Below are 16,951 nucleotides of genomic sequence, written 5' to 3'. Positions count from 1 at the left end.
GCACACACACTCCATAATTGATTTAATACGTATTTGCTTAGTGCTCTGAAGCTTACAAACAGCTATGAACTCTGATTTGATTTTCCTAACAATTCTGTGAAGAAGGGAGAGAAGATACAGCCATTTTTAAAATGAGAAGATATGTCCTGGCAAAACTGTGTTGAGTAGGTACCTCACGACAGCCAGAAATTATGCTAAGTGGCGGGCCTGCTCAAAAGCATAAGATGGGGTACTTGGGGAAGCTTACAGCCTGAGGAGACATGAGAGAGAATTGTAACATGTGCAATAAAAGAAAAATACATGTCTGTAGGGTAAGCACTGAATTCGATCCAAATAAGTATTGAGTTCATATTCTTCCCAAAGGAGGTGACACTTGACTGGTCAAACAACAAAGTCCAGACCAGACTGATCAGGTGTACCTTGCTTGCTTTAGCTCACTTGTCTGCAAATCAGGGCTACCAGTAGTACCTACTGCATCACTGTATGAGGATTAAATTAATGCATAAAAAGTGCTTAGAAGAATGCCTGGTGCAGTAAGTGCTATCTAGTCCCAGTTAGCTATTATTATTACTGTTATATTATTCCTCTTGAATTTGAAACCAACTGAACATATTACCTATTAAAAAGTTAATTACAAGAAAATGCATGCTTAAAAATAACTATCAGGTGTATATAAATTTTAAAAAAATGGAATGGAAGGTGAATGTTAAACTTTCATGAAAATTAAAAATAAATTACCCATTAACTACAATCTGATTGTCAGCACTATTTTCACTTTGAAAAATAGGATGAGTCAGGAACATGCCAAACTTCAACCTTTAAAACCCTATACACTGTAGTGAAAAAACAATAGCATAGAAATTCCGTAGGTAGAAATACATTGTTATGGAAAGCATAAAGCTAAAAACAGACTCTGGAGGAAGCTATATTTTACAGTTAATTTGCTGTCACACAATGTATGATCCCAAAGAGCATGAATGGCCATGCTTGGCAGAACAGGTCTGATGCTGCAAAGGTAGTAATGACAGTGTGAGCACCGGGAGACAGAACTGGGGGAGAATCTTGGCTGATCCATTTACTGGCTCTATGACTACTGGCAAGTTCCTTAATTTGTCCAGACCTCAATTTCCTCATTTACGAAAAGACAGTAGTATCTACCTTTTATAGCATTGCTATAAAAATTGAATGAAGAAATACAAGTTGAGAGACTAACACGTCCAGACAGTCCTCTCATTTGAAGGTTCTGAATACAGAATTTGTCTTCAATAAGAATATATCCATTTACAGTGACTGGAAGTATCCACACCAATGATTCCATATTCAACATTCATGTTAGAATAAGTGACAAATATTTACCAAGACAGAGAAATGGATTATTTGTACAAATTTGTAGTAACAGAGCCTGGCTCGAGCTACCTTTTAAAACTACAAAGTGAAAGAGCCAAATAATGGTTTCATTCCTAAACAGAAAAATTAAAGAAGGGTTTATTAACTCCAAATTTGCTAAAATCTCAAATCTATTTTTGGAAATACGGATGCCAGGTTTTCCTGCCAGGAATTTAAGAACTCGGTGCTTAGACATTTGTGGAAAACAGATGTGGCATTGTGTGACATTGGCACCAGACTTCTGGGCAAACACCAGATGCAGAGTTTGGCCAGATATAGAACCCAGAGAATTTGAGGCCACCACCTCCATCCTGCTGCTTCCTTCTGCACCATGCAAGCCAGAGCCCTATGGGGTCTATTTAAATTCTATTAGAATTTCATTCCCATACCAGACACAGGGGAACATTACATTGGGGGAATGAATCTCTTGTTATACCCGGATTTGAGAATGTTTAATCAAGTGAATGTAGTTAAAACCTCAATGCCACAATTATCATTAAATGGATACACAAACCCACCAAGCAAGACATCTGGTTGTAATGAAGTCCCTAATATTAACATGATATTCAAAAACTCATCAGGAAAAAATGGGAGGCTGACTGTCAGGACAACATCACAAATGGAAACAAAGTCAATTCTCTTCAATTCGCCTCATATCTATTTGCAGAAATTTCCCTCAAGCAGCAATACCTTATATATAATACTACATACATATATACATCAGTGAATGTTCTTATTTCATTACCTATATAAAATTTTGAAATACTGGCTTATATACTACATCCACATCAAAATAAATAAATGTATGAAATAATTATTTTTCAAAATACAGAAAGTCTATAAGCTTTGAACTGATTAAAAAACCCCACAATTTCTATAAACAAAATTTCTATGCAACAAAAATTAAGTGAAAATGCAGAAGAAGCAACAGCTTAGAAAACCAGTTGAAGAAAATATGACATGAAGATTAATATCTATATTATATGAAGAGTTCAAATAGTCAGAAACAACAAAATAATTCCAATAAATAGGAAAAAATGAAAATTCATAAAGAAAATAATATTAAAATAAAAACTTTTCTCAACTATAAGCTCTCTAGTCCTGAAAACAGCTATAAATGACTATTAATTCAACAATTTCATTCTACAAATGTTTACTGTCAGCTACTTGCCTGGAATTCCTATGGGCATGTGGTGAATAAAGGAAATTGTCACAGTCTTAAGTTGGGAATATAAAAATTATAACACTGTCAACGTTAAAAATGAAGCTAGTACTTATTTAGGTACCTAAGAGCATTTTAAACACAAGCAATTCTTTAGGAAAGGGTCATAGGGATTCTTGCCCAAAAAGTTAATCAAAAAGAAAGAAAAGGCTATAGACAGACAGAAGGCTCTCAGAAATCTCGCTCATTTATGTATCACGATGTGTTACTCTCAACGGAAGGTAAGTTCCCAAAGAGCAGGGGGACCTTTTGTTACCACTGAGCACCTAGTATCTAGAGCAGCACTTAGGAAGGAAGAGGTAACCAATAAATTTTTGTAAAATGGATGAACAAATACAGAAACACGGTGACAGTAACATAACCTGTACAAATCCTATCACACAATTCATGTTAAACAAAGTTGAAGTAACAATATGGAAAAACTATCATAATATATTGTAGGTATATAAATGGAAGCAGAAACAAGGAATAGAAGAAAATGTGCAAAAATTAAACACATGGGTGTGGGTGGGTTGTGAGAGGGTGTAAGCATTTAAACAGATAACATTCAATTTATATAATAATAATATATATTAATAATATAATAATTATAATAGCACCAGTGTTTTGCCACTAATCAGGTAAAGAATTTTGGTATCTGTTTCTACTTTGCATTTTTCTAACAAATGTTTTTATACATATCTTCATATAGCCTATGCAAAAAAAAAGAAAAAATCCTAATATTCCCTCAGGCATTTCTCCTACTTTGAAGCTACGTCAAGTTAATTTCAACAATCTGCTAAAAAATGAAAGGGAAAGAAAGATATTAAAAAGTGAATCTTTGAACTGGGCAACTGATAAAATGCAAAGTGAAGTGAAAGTCACTCAGTCAAATCCGACTCTGCGACCCCATAGACTATACAGTCCTTGGAATTCTCCAGGCCAGGATACTGGAGTGGGTAGCCTTTCCCTCCTCCAGAGGATCTTCCCACTCAGGGATCGAACCCAGGTCTTCTGCATTGCAGGTGGATTCTTTACCAACTGAGCTACAAGCGAAGCCCAAGAATACTGGGGTGGGTAGCCTATCCCTTCTCCAGGTTATCTTCCCAACCCAGGAATCAAACAGGTCTCCTGCACTGCAGACAGATTCTTTACCAACTGAGCTATCAGGGAAGCCTGATAAAATGAAAAGTTCATGTTAATTGCGTAGAGTTTAGATCTGGCAGTGAACTGTAGATAAGAATGTGCAGACTGCTATCTCCTTGCTATTATCATGCTACTTTTCTTAAAAAGTAAAGAACTTCAAAAATAAGACCATAGTTCAGATAATCCATTCTAACAGCCATTTCAACTTACAAAACTTAAGTTCTTGATTTAGTAGATGGACCCAGAAAAAACGAAAAGGTACTAAAAGTATATCTGTACAGATGTTTGACATGGAAATCTTAAAGCCACCTATTGGAAGTAGAGGAAAAGCACCAGAAAAGATGAACAATAATCCACAAAATCAGAGTAAATGTCCAGACATATACACAGAGTTAAAAGAACTTATGTAAACTAAGAATTTCAAATTGTTTTTCAAGCACTTTTATGCTGACTTTGCAAATGGAGTTTTAATCTCTCCAATAGATCACACTCTGGTAATAAAAGTTTGCATTAAGAAAAAGAAATTAAATAGTCATCATATAATTTATAAACTGAAAAATTAAAATTTTACATAAAAATTATTGAAATTTTTGTAGAAATAAAAAAAACAACCCAAAACAGTAGCTGTAGTTTACAACCCTTCACAATATATTGAGACCAGTTCTTCAAAATTTAAAAACTTATTATCACTAATAAAGATTTTAACTTTCTACTTAAATGTTCCCACATTCCAAAATGTTCCATCAGGAAAAAGATTCACTTCCAAATGAAAGTTAACCACAAAAAGAGGTATAGCGAGCCCAAGATGAGAAAGGACAAACTAAAGCAGCGCTGACAAAGGAGAGCTCTATACATTTTCCAGCTCCAGAAATACCTTATCTCTTTCACTGAATGCTTATAATTTTTAAAGAAGAAAAACCCACAGAGCAGTGTTTTACTGTGTGTGGTTTTTGTCAGCAGTCACTGAGTCAACTGGGATGCTTTACAGGAATGGAGATTCCAATCGCAAGCTCCAGGAATTCTAAGTCAATGGGTCTGAAAAGAGCCCAGATATCTGGAACTTTAACGTGAAATGTAAATAATGGCATTAGAGATAGTAACCCCACTCTCTTTTTCACAGGATGCCATTCAAACAGAAAGAGATTAGTTTAATTATCTGAGCCAATCATTAGCAGAGCAAGAATGAAAACCCAGGACTGCTACCATCCAGTCCAATCTTCTTTGCTCTAAATAAGCTTCTGACCTTGCATTTTAATAACACTTCAACATAAGCTGGAGCAGCTACTCTTCCACCTCTATCCACTGTTTGTTTACTCCCTCTGGAGAGACTTCCAAAGTAAATTAGTAAAACTATCATATGTATAAATAGAGGCAAGAAAAATGGAAACAGTTCATATGTGAGGGAGGGGGGTATACATCAGATTTTTTATTCTATTTATACTTTAAGTTATGTGGGCAATAAAAATCACTGTTTTTAAAATTAAGTTTTGATGCATATACTTAAATTAGATCCAATACAAATTAAGTTGCAGAGACTCAAATCTAACACCTCTTACATTTTCACAGTTTTTTCCCTATCATTTAAAAAAAATAAGATCACTTCATGTATTGTGTGTATAAAACTTCTACATCTAACTATTTCACTATCTTTTAATGCTTTTTCCTAAAACACAGCTAAGAGACCTCTGCATTCAAGAGAAGGGCTCCTTATTTAGCCCATCACTCAAGCTCTTTACACAATCTGCTCAACCAAGTGAGAAGACCCATGAGCAATTTTCCTTTGGAAAGAAAGATATACACCAGAATATAAAATAGATGAAACTGGAATATGTCAAGGCTTAACCATGAAGGGCCTTCCTTAATGTATCGATCTAGTCTTGAGCCAACTAGTTCCTGAAGACATGACTCAAGACCAAGTCCCTTAAGACCTAGCTCCATATAATATGATGCAATCTTTTAAGATCACATATTCAAACAGTCGTTATGCACTTTCTAAGGGTGCATAAATAGGCATGTTAATGCATTGAAAAAGTCTTGAAATATACACTCATTAAAATTAGGTTTTCTTCTTAAAAGATGAGGAAGAGTCCAGAACAAATAATTTATTTTTTTAAGGACATTACATTTATTACTTGTATATGAAAGTGTTTCTAATTCCCAGACTTCATTAGATGTCATTAGACTTTTCTTCCTGGAAAAGAAGACTGTGTCCTCCTCAGTCAATGCATTGCTTTACGAGTGCCTGACATGTTTACTGAATGCATACTCTGAACCACCTAGGCAACTAAGTTATTCAAGGAAAGAGTCCTTAGGCTATTTCTAAATGGTCATAAGCCAAAAATTTTCTTTTAAACATACACTTTAAAAAGACACTTTGATATAGTGACTAAGAAGCTGGGCTTAGAGTTATAAAGTTCTTGTTTTAAATTAAACTCTGCATGATGAACTGTAACCCTTTAACAAGTTACTTAATCCTCATTCTCCTCATCTATAAAACATGGATGAGAATATCTTCTCCCACATTTGTGGGGAAGATGAAAAAGAAATGTTTATAAATTAATTAGCATAGTACCTGGTACCTAACAAATGATCACCATTTGTTGACCAAATGCACCAAAAGCATTTCATGCTGAAATATTAATATGAAAGCAAGACTTGCATATAATTTCTTGATAACAAAAAAGTATTAACAAAACTTTAAAAACACCTACTTTTAAAGGATAACGTAAACTCAGGCAATCTAAGTAATGTAAACAGTGAAACTAGTAAATTGAAGTCCATAAGGTCTGTGCAAGTAAAAAATGAAAACTTCCATTAATTTGGCAGAGAAACTTCCATTCTGATACATGCAAATTATGTATTTCTAATCTTTATTCCATTTTTTAAAAAAGTTTTAATCATCTTACTTCACACACTGAAAATGTTCATATTCAATTCATACACATTATTAAGCTGTACATCACTACTCTTCTTGAAGAATATGCTAACTATCCAACTTATTAATATGCCAACACTGCTCAATGATGCTTTCCACAGTTAATTGGCTAAGAAATCTTATCCCCAAAACTGTAATGAAGAAGTTCACACTAAAGTTCACAGGAAAGCTTGGATAAAGATCTTATAGTTAATTTTTTTGAAACTACTATTTATTTTGAGTTGTTATCTCTATTTTGTTATGAAAGTAGTCAGCATTTATATTTTACCTTAACATAACCCATTATAATTTATCACAAAGTAACTTCATCTTAGATCAGATATCCAAACACATCACTTAATTCCATAGATAATGATTTAGCCATCTAATATATTCTAGGCTAAAAGATTAAAAATTCATTCCTAAAAAGGGGTAAGAAAGTAATTTTCTTATACCTATTAAAAGCCAGATATGTTAGAAAAAAAGTCAACAGAATCAAGTGAAGTTAACAGAATTTGCTAAAACTTTAACGTCAGTCTCCTAAAAACGTTTACAGTCTCCACTGAATCCTTTTATGTTAACCAACATGAATATCCCAACAATTTATCTTATTTATTTATGTGATATGTATATGTATGCATGTGCATATGGGTGTTTGTGTGTATATCAAACACTTGCTTCTAGTAAATTATCTCCTCTGCAAGTGACATAACTGCTGCAAAACAAATAAACCAAAATCCTGTAAATTCAAGAAAATATGTTACCTGTGCCTCCTTTATAATTTTCTGTCACAAAACAAAAGAATTACAACAGGCACAGAACGAGTTCTATTTCTTCAACAGTTATAATGGTTAACTGGTTCTTAATTATTCTCTCATATAGTTTTGTAATGTTACTTCAGCTAAAGAATACTTTTCAAAACTCAATTTTCATTGATTCTATTTCCTCAGTTCTTTCAAAGAGTGATGTCTAGTCTCAAATTTGATGTAGATTACCTTCCTGCTGCTAGTGGAGCTGAGAAAATTCAACAGAGCAACTCTGTTACATTTAGAGGAATATATAAAGCATAGCAAACCTCCATCAGTAAAACACTAATAAGTCAAACAAAGCATGGCTGTGACTGTAGTTTGTCATCTTTGTAAGGAACCACAATATGCAATCACTGTAACATGGCTCACCTGTTCATTTTTGCAAAGCCACACACTGTTTCCGCTTAACACAGTAAAAATTTTAGCTTTATAGCCTCTAAGTTCAAGATATCCACATTTCTCAGGTGCAATAGCAGCTTGAGACTGCGAAGAAAGGGCCTGTAACTTCAGTGCATTTAATAGTAGCCTGATCCAGTCATTTCTTTCCTCTGAAAATAAAAACAGGAGAAAATATACACCCATGCTTAATAAGTTATAAACACATAGAAATGTGGAACGAGACTGACTTTCTCTGGAACAGATCATTTACAGATCCTTCCCCACAACCACAATCTGAATGCTACTGTTGGCAGGGCAACAGCCCAATTCTGTTAGGTTATTAGTCATTCCTCAGTATTTACAGGCAGCTAGTTTCAGGACGCCCCCTGGGATACCTAACTCCACAGATGCTCAAGTTCCATAACAGTGAGCCCCGTGTATCCCCAAGTTCACCAACTGCAGATTCCACCAACCAAGAATCAAAAACATCCTCACTGTGGGACCCAAGGTTACAGAGGGCCGACTGTACTCAGTTGTCCTATAACCAACATCACTGGCTTCACCTGGAAGTTGAATAGAAATGCAAAATCCCAGCCCTCCTCCAGAATGGATGAATCAGAATCTTCATTTTAAGATCTCCAGGTGATGCATATCCATGTTAACATCTAAGCAGCATTGTTAGATTACTCATGAGACTGGATTGTCTTTTTTAATATAAGAAAGTAATACGCTACTGAACAGGTAACAGATTGTACCCAGCAATACAGTTACTAAAATATCCAGAAAAGCTTGCTTTCTAGCAGGCATTTGGAACCAACTCAAGAGTGTGCTTGCCTTGATATTCACTCACCAATACCTTTCACTAACAATAGCATCTCATCTGTTAAAACTTGTTCTCTCACTCTTTCCACAAAAACTACATGATCTTCAACTATAACACATTGTGTTACAAAGGAATTCAATCCACTCCCCAAAGAGCAATCAAAGTTGTTAAGTCAAGTTAGATCTGAACAGATCATAGAACACAGAATACTGTAAATGTCATACAAATGGTATCAAATAATATATGAATCAACTCAAAGGCGGAGAAGGCAATGGCACCCCACTCCAGTACTCTTGCCTGGAAAATCCCATGGAGGGATGAGCCTGGTAGGCTACAGTCCATGGGGTCGCTGTCGGACACAACTGAGCAACTTCACTTTCACTTTTCCCTTTCATGCACTGGAGAAGGAAATGGCAACCCACTCCAGTATTCTTGCCTGGAGAATCCCAGGGACAGCGGAGCCTGGTGGGCTGCCATCTATGGGGTCGCACAGAGTCAGACACGACTGAAGCGACTTAGCAGCAGCAGCAGCAGCAGCAACTCAAAGGAGGTAAGTGATTTGCTGAAGGTCATATAGCAAGCTAGTATTAAAATTAGGAGAATCAAATGTTTTAAGTATCAGACAATTGTTCTTGACACTATGAGGGGAAAAAAAAGAAAAAAAAAAAAAACAGGATATTTGTGTGAGGTCTTGAGGATGAGAAGGAATTAAAAAAAAAACACTGGAGTTTGGAAGAAAAACAAGCAAAATAGTATTTCAAGCAGAGGAAACAGAAACAACGAACATCTATCTGCTCAGGGGATAATTTATAAATAAGTAAATTTATAATTTTGAACTCACAAAGAAGTGATGGGAAATATAGCTGGAGATCCTACAGTGCCTAGGGTAAGGAATTTGGTCTTTATTATGGAAGCAAAAGAAAACCATTTCAGAATTCTTAGCAAGAAAGGGACAAGACTAGGATGATGACAAACAAACTGGAAGGCAGAAGGTCAGGAATAAGGCAATAGAGACTTAAAGTACAATGAAAATGGAAAAAGCAGCTCTGGTTCTGAATACATTTGAGTATGTTTGACAGGTGTTCATCAAAAAATTAATTACTCAGAATAAAAGGTAGCTTGGAATCATGGATCTACCAAAGAAAACAGAAGGTTCTATTAACAGAACTACCTGAGATTTTCAGCACCCTAGCATGAGCATCTAGGCAGAAGGATAGCAATATGTGAATAAAGGCAATCCATACAAAAGAATACTCATGATTGTGGATAAGTGTTTAATGTAAAAGGAGAAGAAATGGTATACACTTGAGGTATAACTGATTCTAAGAGGCTGGAAATGGGCTAGGAAAAAAAAAAATGTAAAAGTGGTTTTATCAAGATGAAAAGGGATAAAAAAAAAAAAGACTGAATTCCAGGTAGGAAAAATTTTTGAGAAGGAAAGAGTAAGGTGGACCCAAGTTTGTGAAACTGCCTGGTATCTCAGATCCTTTTAAGACAGGTCTGGTTAGAGGTTATGTCATTGTAGATTGCAATTCAGTCTCCATATTAGACTTACTTACATTTCAACATGGAGCCCCAGTTATTTTATAATACAAGTCTTAATTTTTAAAGTATCTTTATTTTCGCTCACCTTCAAAACTACCAAAGCTATTTAGTTGTGTCTTTAATAACCAAGGCCAAAATATTTATTAAAAACTCATTTAACGATATTTTATTGCAGGTATTACATAATCCCCAAGTAACAGTGTTTATTCCTATATATCAGGACAAAATATCTCTCAAGTTTCTCCAGCATCATTATAAAGTGAAAGACATGAAAATATTCAGGAAACTAAGCCTATGTCAATCCATAGTAGCTACTCTACATTTTGTTACTGTTTGGTTACTAAATTGTGCCCGACATTTTGGGACCCCATGAAATGTAGCCCAACAGGCTCCTCTGTCTATGGGATTTCCCAGGCACGAATACTGGAGTGGGTTGCCATTTTCTTCTCCAGGGGATCTTCTCAACCCAGGGATCGAACCCACGTCTCCTACATTGGCAGGAGGATTCTTCAACATTGAGCCACTTGGGAAACCCTACTCTACATTTTACATCTGCACAGATAGACTGCTCTGGGATAATGTATTACATTTTCAGTAACAGCAACACACTTTCAACTTGGTGATTATTTGTGATCATTAAGTACACACACGGAGAAGGCAATGGCAACCCACTCCAGTACTCTTGCCTGGAAAATCCCATGGACGGAGGAGACTGGTAGGCTGCAGTCATGGGATCGCTCAGAGTCGGACACGACTGAGTGACTTCACTTTCACTTTTCACTTTCATGCATTGGAGAAGGAAATGGCAACCCACTCCAGTGTTCTTGCCTGGAGAATCCCAGGGACGGGGGAGCCTGGTGGGCTGCCGTCTATGGGGTCACACAGAGTCAGACACGACTGAAGCAACTTAGCAGCAGCAGCAAGTACACACCGATATTCCTGCCAAGTAATGGTATATAATGTTTTCTGTTTGTTTATTTATGCTAATCCACATAAATCGCTGACTTTGAAATGTAGGCCATAATTTAATGAACTGGGCCAAAGTGATTTTGGTTTTCAAACTACTATTAGCAGATATCTCAGTTTATCAGGATATAATTTGAAATTGGCAATTGCATTAATGTTAGTCTTAAATATATTATGACTCCATCTCAACAAATGGTGCCCTTATAGCCTAGAAGAATTCTCTAGCTCCTGAGGTTCTCACTTGCTAATAGGAAGTAACAATCATGAAGAACAGGATTGAATATTAATGTTCAGTTTATACTTAATAACGCATGCCAAAGGATTTAAACAGTGATACAGACAATTCAAACACAATAAAAGAGATTACAAGTGTCATTGGTATTTGCAAAGTGTGCATACTTGGACATGGGGAATATGCTTTGACAAGTCACAATATCCCAAAACAAATAATGATTTCACTTTGAGCACAGGCAAAGCTGTATATTATGCTGGATTTTGCGTGCTATTCATACTTTTATTCTTTCCAAAAACAAATGTTTACTGAGTGTCTATCTTGATCTTATTAGCACTGTGCTAAGCATCATTCCCTCTGAGAATATGCTCTGACTGGGACATGGCTTTGCTCCGAATAGAGCATTTCAGGTTGCAAAAAGAAAAGAAAAAGGATAGAGAAAACAAAATTGCCACTTTCTTGTGATTATGATAGAATGTAAATAAAAACCATTAGCAATCCCCTCAAACCTCAAGCTAGTTAAGGTTTTCTGGGATGTCAACTCAAAGTACACAAATAAAAAGGTTAAAAAAAATCAACAGAAGATACTTAGCATCCTTCTAGACTACTGGATTTAGCAGTAGGCACATTCATTAGCAAAACAGGATTGATTACATGAGGGATTGCTACACAAGGGCCATGTAAAACATGAATAAAAGAAGCTAACAAAATTCATATGTACTCTTAAATTTTGATATAACCTAATTAAAAATTCCTCAATGTAACCCATGATCAATATTAGAGAATGAATTATTACACACTATGGTTATTCTTATAATGGATAATGATTCATTCATACAAATGTCCCCTTAGTTCCAGCTATGTTCTAAGCCCTATTCTGAATACCAGGAATGAAGCAGTGAACAAGACAGATCCTGGCCTTAATCTCCAGAAGTTTACATTCTTGTGAAAGAAGGAAGGCAATAAAACATAGATATATATTACACACTGACAATGCAATGGGATAAAATACACCACAGGAAGAAGGGCACAGAAAGTATTATTTTATGTAGGATAACAGAAAAAAGCTCAGGAAGAAGGTGATTTTGCAAAAGCCTAAAGAAGTGGAAGTGAGCAAAGGGGGAGGATGACAGGAGGAAGAGTGATCTAGGACACAGAAAGCAGCAAGTGCCAAGGCAACCATAGGTTTGGCATGTTCACAGGCCAAGAGGCCCCTGTAGTTGCAGCATGGTGCGTGAGGGCGAGCACAGACGAAACACAGGCGAGACCCTGCATGGGTTTCTGGATCTCACAGGGACTTCACTCTCGGTGAGCTAGAAAGACAACAGAGCATCTGAAGTGGGAGACAGGACCTGATTTTCTTGCTGGAGGATCTCTCTGACAACCATAATGAAAATAGGACTGCTGTTGATCATGGGAAGTTATGACAATCATCCCCAAAAAAGGTGGTTTGTGGGAGAGTGAGAATGGTGGAGGTACTGAGAACTGGTTAGAACCCAGGCATATTTCCAAAGTCAAACTGCTAAGATTTGCTGAATCTGGCCTGGATGCAAACAAGGTAGGAAAAGGTTCAACAGTGACCCCAAAGTTTGAGGTCTGTTATATTATGACAGGCAATCAAAGTACACCAAGGAGAACTTTCACTCCTCTAGTTCTTCCTCCAGATGACAAATGCTCCATGCTTTGCTTCTGAAAACAAGGAAGATTTCAAAACAGGTAAGTCTGTTTGCCCAACACAGGTAAAGAAAATTTATATCCTTCTCATCCCAAATTCCCAAGTGTTCTTTTAAAAAAAAAAAAAAAAAGTTTAGTTTTGCAGTTTCACAGCTGCCACTAGAGGGCTGTATGATGCTGTACACAAACAGAATTAAGAGACTGACTCACTTGCCTCCCAGGAGTCTAGAACCGCTAAGGTGGACACATAACATGGAATCTGCAGTTAAGGAGCGGTACCAAAAATGGTCCTTGAAAGGGAATGACTACTCAGAATTTTTTTTTTTTATTGAAGTATAGTTGATTTACAATGTTGTGCCGATTTTTGCTGTATAACAAAATAATTCAGTTATACATATATACACATTCATTTTAAAAAATATTCTTTTCCATTACGGTTTGTCCCAGGAGACTGGATATAGTTCCCTGTGCTATATAGGACTTTATTGTTTATCCATTCTAAATGTAATAGTTTGCATCTGCCAACCCCAAACTCCCAGTCTATTCCTCACCCTTTCTACCCCTTGGCAACCACAACTCTGATCTCTGCATCTGAATCTACTTCTGTTTTGCACCATATTTTAGATTCCACATATAAGTGACATCATATTGTATTTGTCTTTCTCTTTCTGACTTTTGTCATTTAGCATGATAGTCTCAAGTTTCATCCATGTTGCTACAAATGGCATTATTTCATTCTTTTTTACGGCTGAGTAGCCATGAAATTAAAAGACGTTTACTCCTTGGAAGGAAAGTTATGACCAACCTAGATAGCATATTAAAAAGCAGAGACAGAGACATTACTTTGTCAACAAAGGTCCGTCTACTCAAGGCTATGGTTTTTCCAGTAGTCATGTACGGATGTGAGAGTTGGGCTATCAAGAAAGCTGAGCGCCGAAGAATTGATGCTTTTGAACTGTGGTGTTGGAGAAGACTCTTGAGACAAGTCCCTTGGACTACAAGGAGATCCAACCAGTCCATCCTAAATGAGATCAGTCCTGGGTGTTCACTGGAAGGATGGATGTTGAAGCTGAAACTCCAATATTTTGGCCACCTGATGTGAAGAGCTGACTCATTGGAAAAGACCCTGATGTTGGGAAGGATTGAAGGCAGAAGTAGAGGGGACGACAGAGGATGAGATGGTTGGATAGCATCACCGACTCAATGGACATGAGTTTGGGTAAACTTCGGGAGTTGGTGATGGACAGGGAGGCCTGGCGAGTTGCGGTTCATGGGGTCGCAAAGAGTCGGACACGACTGAGCGACTGAACTGTTACTGTATTCTACTGTATATATGTACCACATCTTCTTTACCCATTCATGCTGACAGACATTTAGGTTGTTTCCATGCTTTGACTATTGTGACTAGTGCTGCTATGAACACTGGGATGCATGTATCTGTTTGAATTATAGATTTGTCCAGGTATATTCCCAGAAATGGGATTGCTGGGTCATATGGTAGTTCTAGTTTTCTGAGAAACTTCCATACTGGTTACCATAGTGGCTGCACCAATGTACATTCCCACCAACAGTGTAGAAGGGTTCCCTTTTCTCCACATCCTCTCCAGCATTTGTTATTTGTAGAGTTTTTAATGATGGCTCTTCTGATGGGTGTGAGGTGGTATCTCATAGTAGTTTTGATTTGCATTTCTCTAATAATTAGTGATGTTGAACATCTTTTCATGTGCCTCCTGGCCATCTGTATGTCTTCTCTGCAGAAATGTCTATTAAGGTCTTCTGCTCATTATTCGAGTGGGGGTTTTTTTTGTTGTTAAGTTGTATGAGCTGTTTGTGTATTTTGGAGATTGAGCCTTTGTCAGTTGGATCATTTGCAAATACTTTCTCCCATTCTGTAGGTTTTTGTTTGTTTTTTTTTTTAATGGTTTCCTTTGCTATGCAAAAGCCTGTAAATTGGATTAGGTTCCATTTGTTTATTTTTGCTTTTATTTCTATTTCCTTGAGAAACTAACCTTAAAAAAAACTGGTATGATTTATGTCTGAGAAAGTTTTGCCGATGTTCTCCTCTAGGAGTTTTACGGTGTCATGTCTTATGTTTAAGTCTTTAAGCCATTTTGAGTTTATTTTTGGACCACTCAGAATTCTTCAGCTTTCCTCTAATTATGAGAACTACCCACTGAAAACATCACCTGTTTCTTAAAGTAACACAACACCTGTGTTACCACAAGTGTCAATGGAATATGAATTAACTGAAGGATCATTAGCTGTTACAATCCTCTGAGCAATTCCAGTAGTTCTGCTTGAGGACGAAAGGAATCAGACTAAATTTTCTAGGTTGAGAAAGAGAATTCAAGACGTTGTAATTTCAATAAAATTAACTTGCAGCTAAGAAAATAACATTTCACTAGGAAACCCGGGGGAATTGAAACCTTAGAAAATCCGTGGGGAAAAGCTGCCAAATTGTAATCTTCTCTTAGCAATGCCAGTGGGTGATGCGGGAGTTTAGAAATTGTGACACTGGTTTCAGGGGAGACAAAGGGAGCTGGGTATATAGGTCACTCAGAATCTTTTCACCAAAAATAAAGAATTCATCTCTGTTAGATGTCAAACTACTGCCCCTTTCTGTCCTAAACTTTGATATTGCTTCTTAATAAAACTGAAGCAAAGTTTTTCATAAGCAACTATGATAGATTTCTCAGTTTCCACCAAATAAAAAATAATCAAGCATTTGTATACATGGAAGGAGGACAAAAAGACAAACACTTAATAAAAACACATTCAGCATCTTGCTGAAGGTTCCCTAATAAATATATAGACATATGTGCCATTTACATATATATATATATACCTACACTTCTCTTTAAAAAATGTGAGCTGTTACTATGTAAAAACAACTTTCAATGAAAATAACATAGTAATTCTATGTGGATAGTCTGTTTTCACTGAAGCAGTATTTTCATGGTTTTAAAAATTAAAAACCTAAGCCTTATTCAAAACACAAAAATTCATGCTAAAGTTCATGAAATTCTTATATTAAGCTTATATCATAAAGATGAACTCCATACCACAGAGGGATTTATTGGTCCATTGTAAACATGTAACTTTTAAACATGTGTGGGTTGATACATTTTATTTCAATAAAATGTGTCTGTTTAATTTTTAACTGCCACAAGTAAATATGGCTAAACAGATTTTCACACAAGTTGAAGCTTTATTTAGTACATCTATCTTAAAATGCAGACTCTGTGGCATATGTGAATTTCACTATGAGAAGCCAAAGGGAACAGGATAAGCACCTCCAAGAAATAAGCATTTAGCTCGGCAAGTGGAGGCCAGAGCATAAGGACAGACCATTCTGATAGCCAGTTGACAGGAGCAATGTCGTGAGTTTTAAGAAAATACAGAAACAGAGAAACTGTGATATCAAATATATTTCTCATATTGAGTATCATAACTGTGGAAGACTTTCTGAATTTCAGGCAATGAGTCACAATACATATGTCTGTATCAAATACTCTTCGACAGGGGTTGGCAAACTTTCTGTAAAGGGTCAGAGGGTAAATTTCCTAGGCTTTCCTGGCCAGACAGTCTACAGCAATTACTCAACGCTGCCACTGCAGCACAGAAGGAGCCATAAGGCAACATGTAAATGAATGAGAGTGTCCAGGGACTAATAAGATAGTGTTTACAAAAACAAGCAGTGGGCCAGATTTAGGTTACAGGCCAGTTTGCCAACCTCAACTCTAGGCGATGGTTCGTGACATTTTTTTAAAGAGCAAGTCAAGTGAGAAACTCTTTTTACATTACACCTGGGCAGCATATACAATACACAGTATGATATGTGTATTCATGTATGTTTCACAGTATGATATGCTTGTTG

At 36.4% G+C, this 16,951-nt stretch overlaps 1 protein-coding gene across 7 annotated transcripts in view; it reads right to left on the bottom strand.

Annotated features, from left to right (window-relative positions):
• The window catches only part of ARAP2 (ArfGAP with RhoGAP domain, ankyrin repeat and PH domain 2), a 795,317-nt gene that overhangs the window by 116,767 nt on the left and 661,599 nt on the right, over positions 1-16,951 (bottom strand). For all 7 annotated transcript variants that reach the window (XM_081527801.1, XM_081528170.1, XM_081527881.1 and 4 more), the window contains one exon: positions 7,826-8,004. In XM_081527801.1, the coding sequence (XP_081383927.1) occupies positions 7,826-8,004 (179 nt within the window). The remainder of the gene's footprint in view (positions 1-7,825; positions 8,005-16,951) is intronic.

This window comes from Giraffa tippelskirchi, chromosome 1, assembly GCF_054371585.1.
Source record: "Giraffa tippelskirchi isolate mGirTip1 chromosome 1, T2T-mGirTip1v1.2.pri, whole genome shotgun sequence".
NCBI classification, from domain to species: Eukaryota; Metazoa; Chordata; class Mammalia; order Artiodactyla; family Giraffidae; genus Giraffa; species Giraffa tippelskirchi.
Note: the sequence above shows the minus strand (reverse complement) of the source record. Positions and strands in the feature narration are given on the sequence as shown.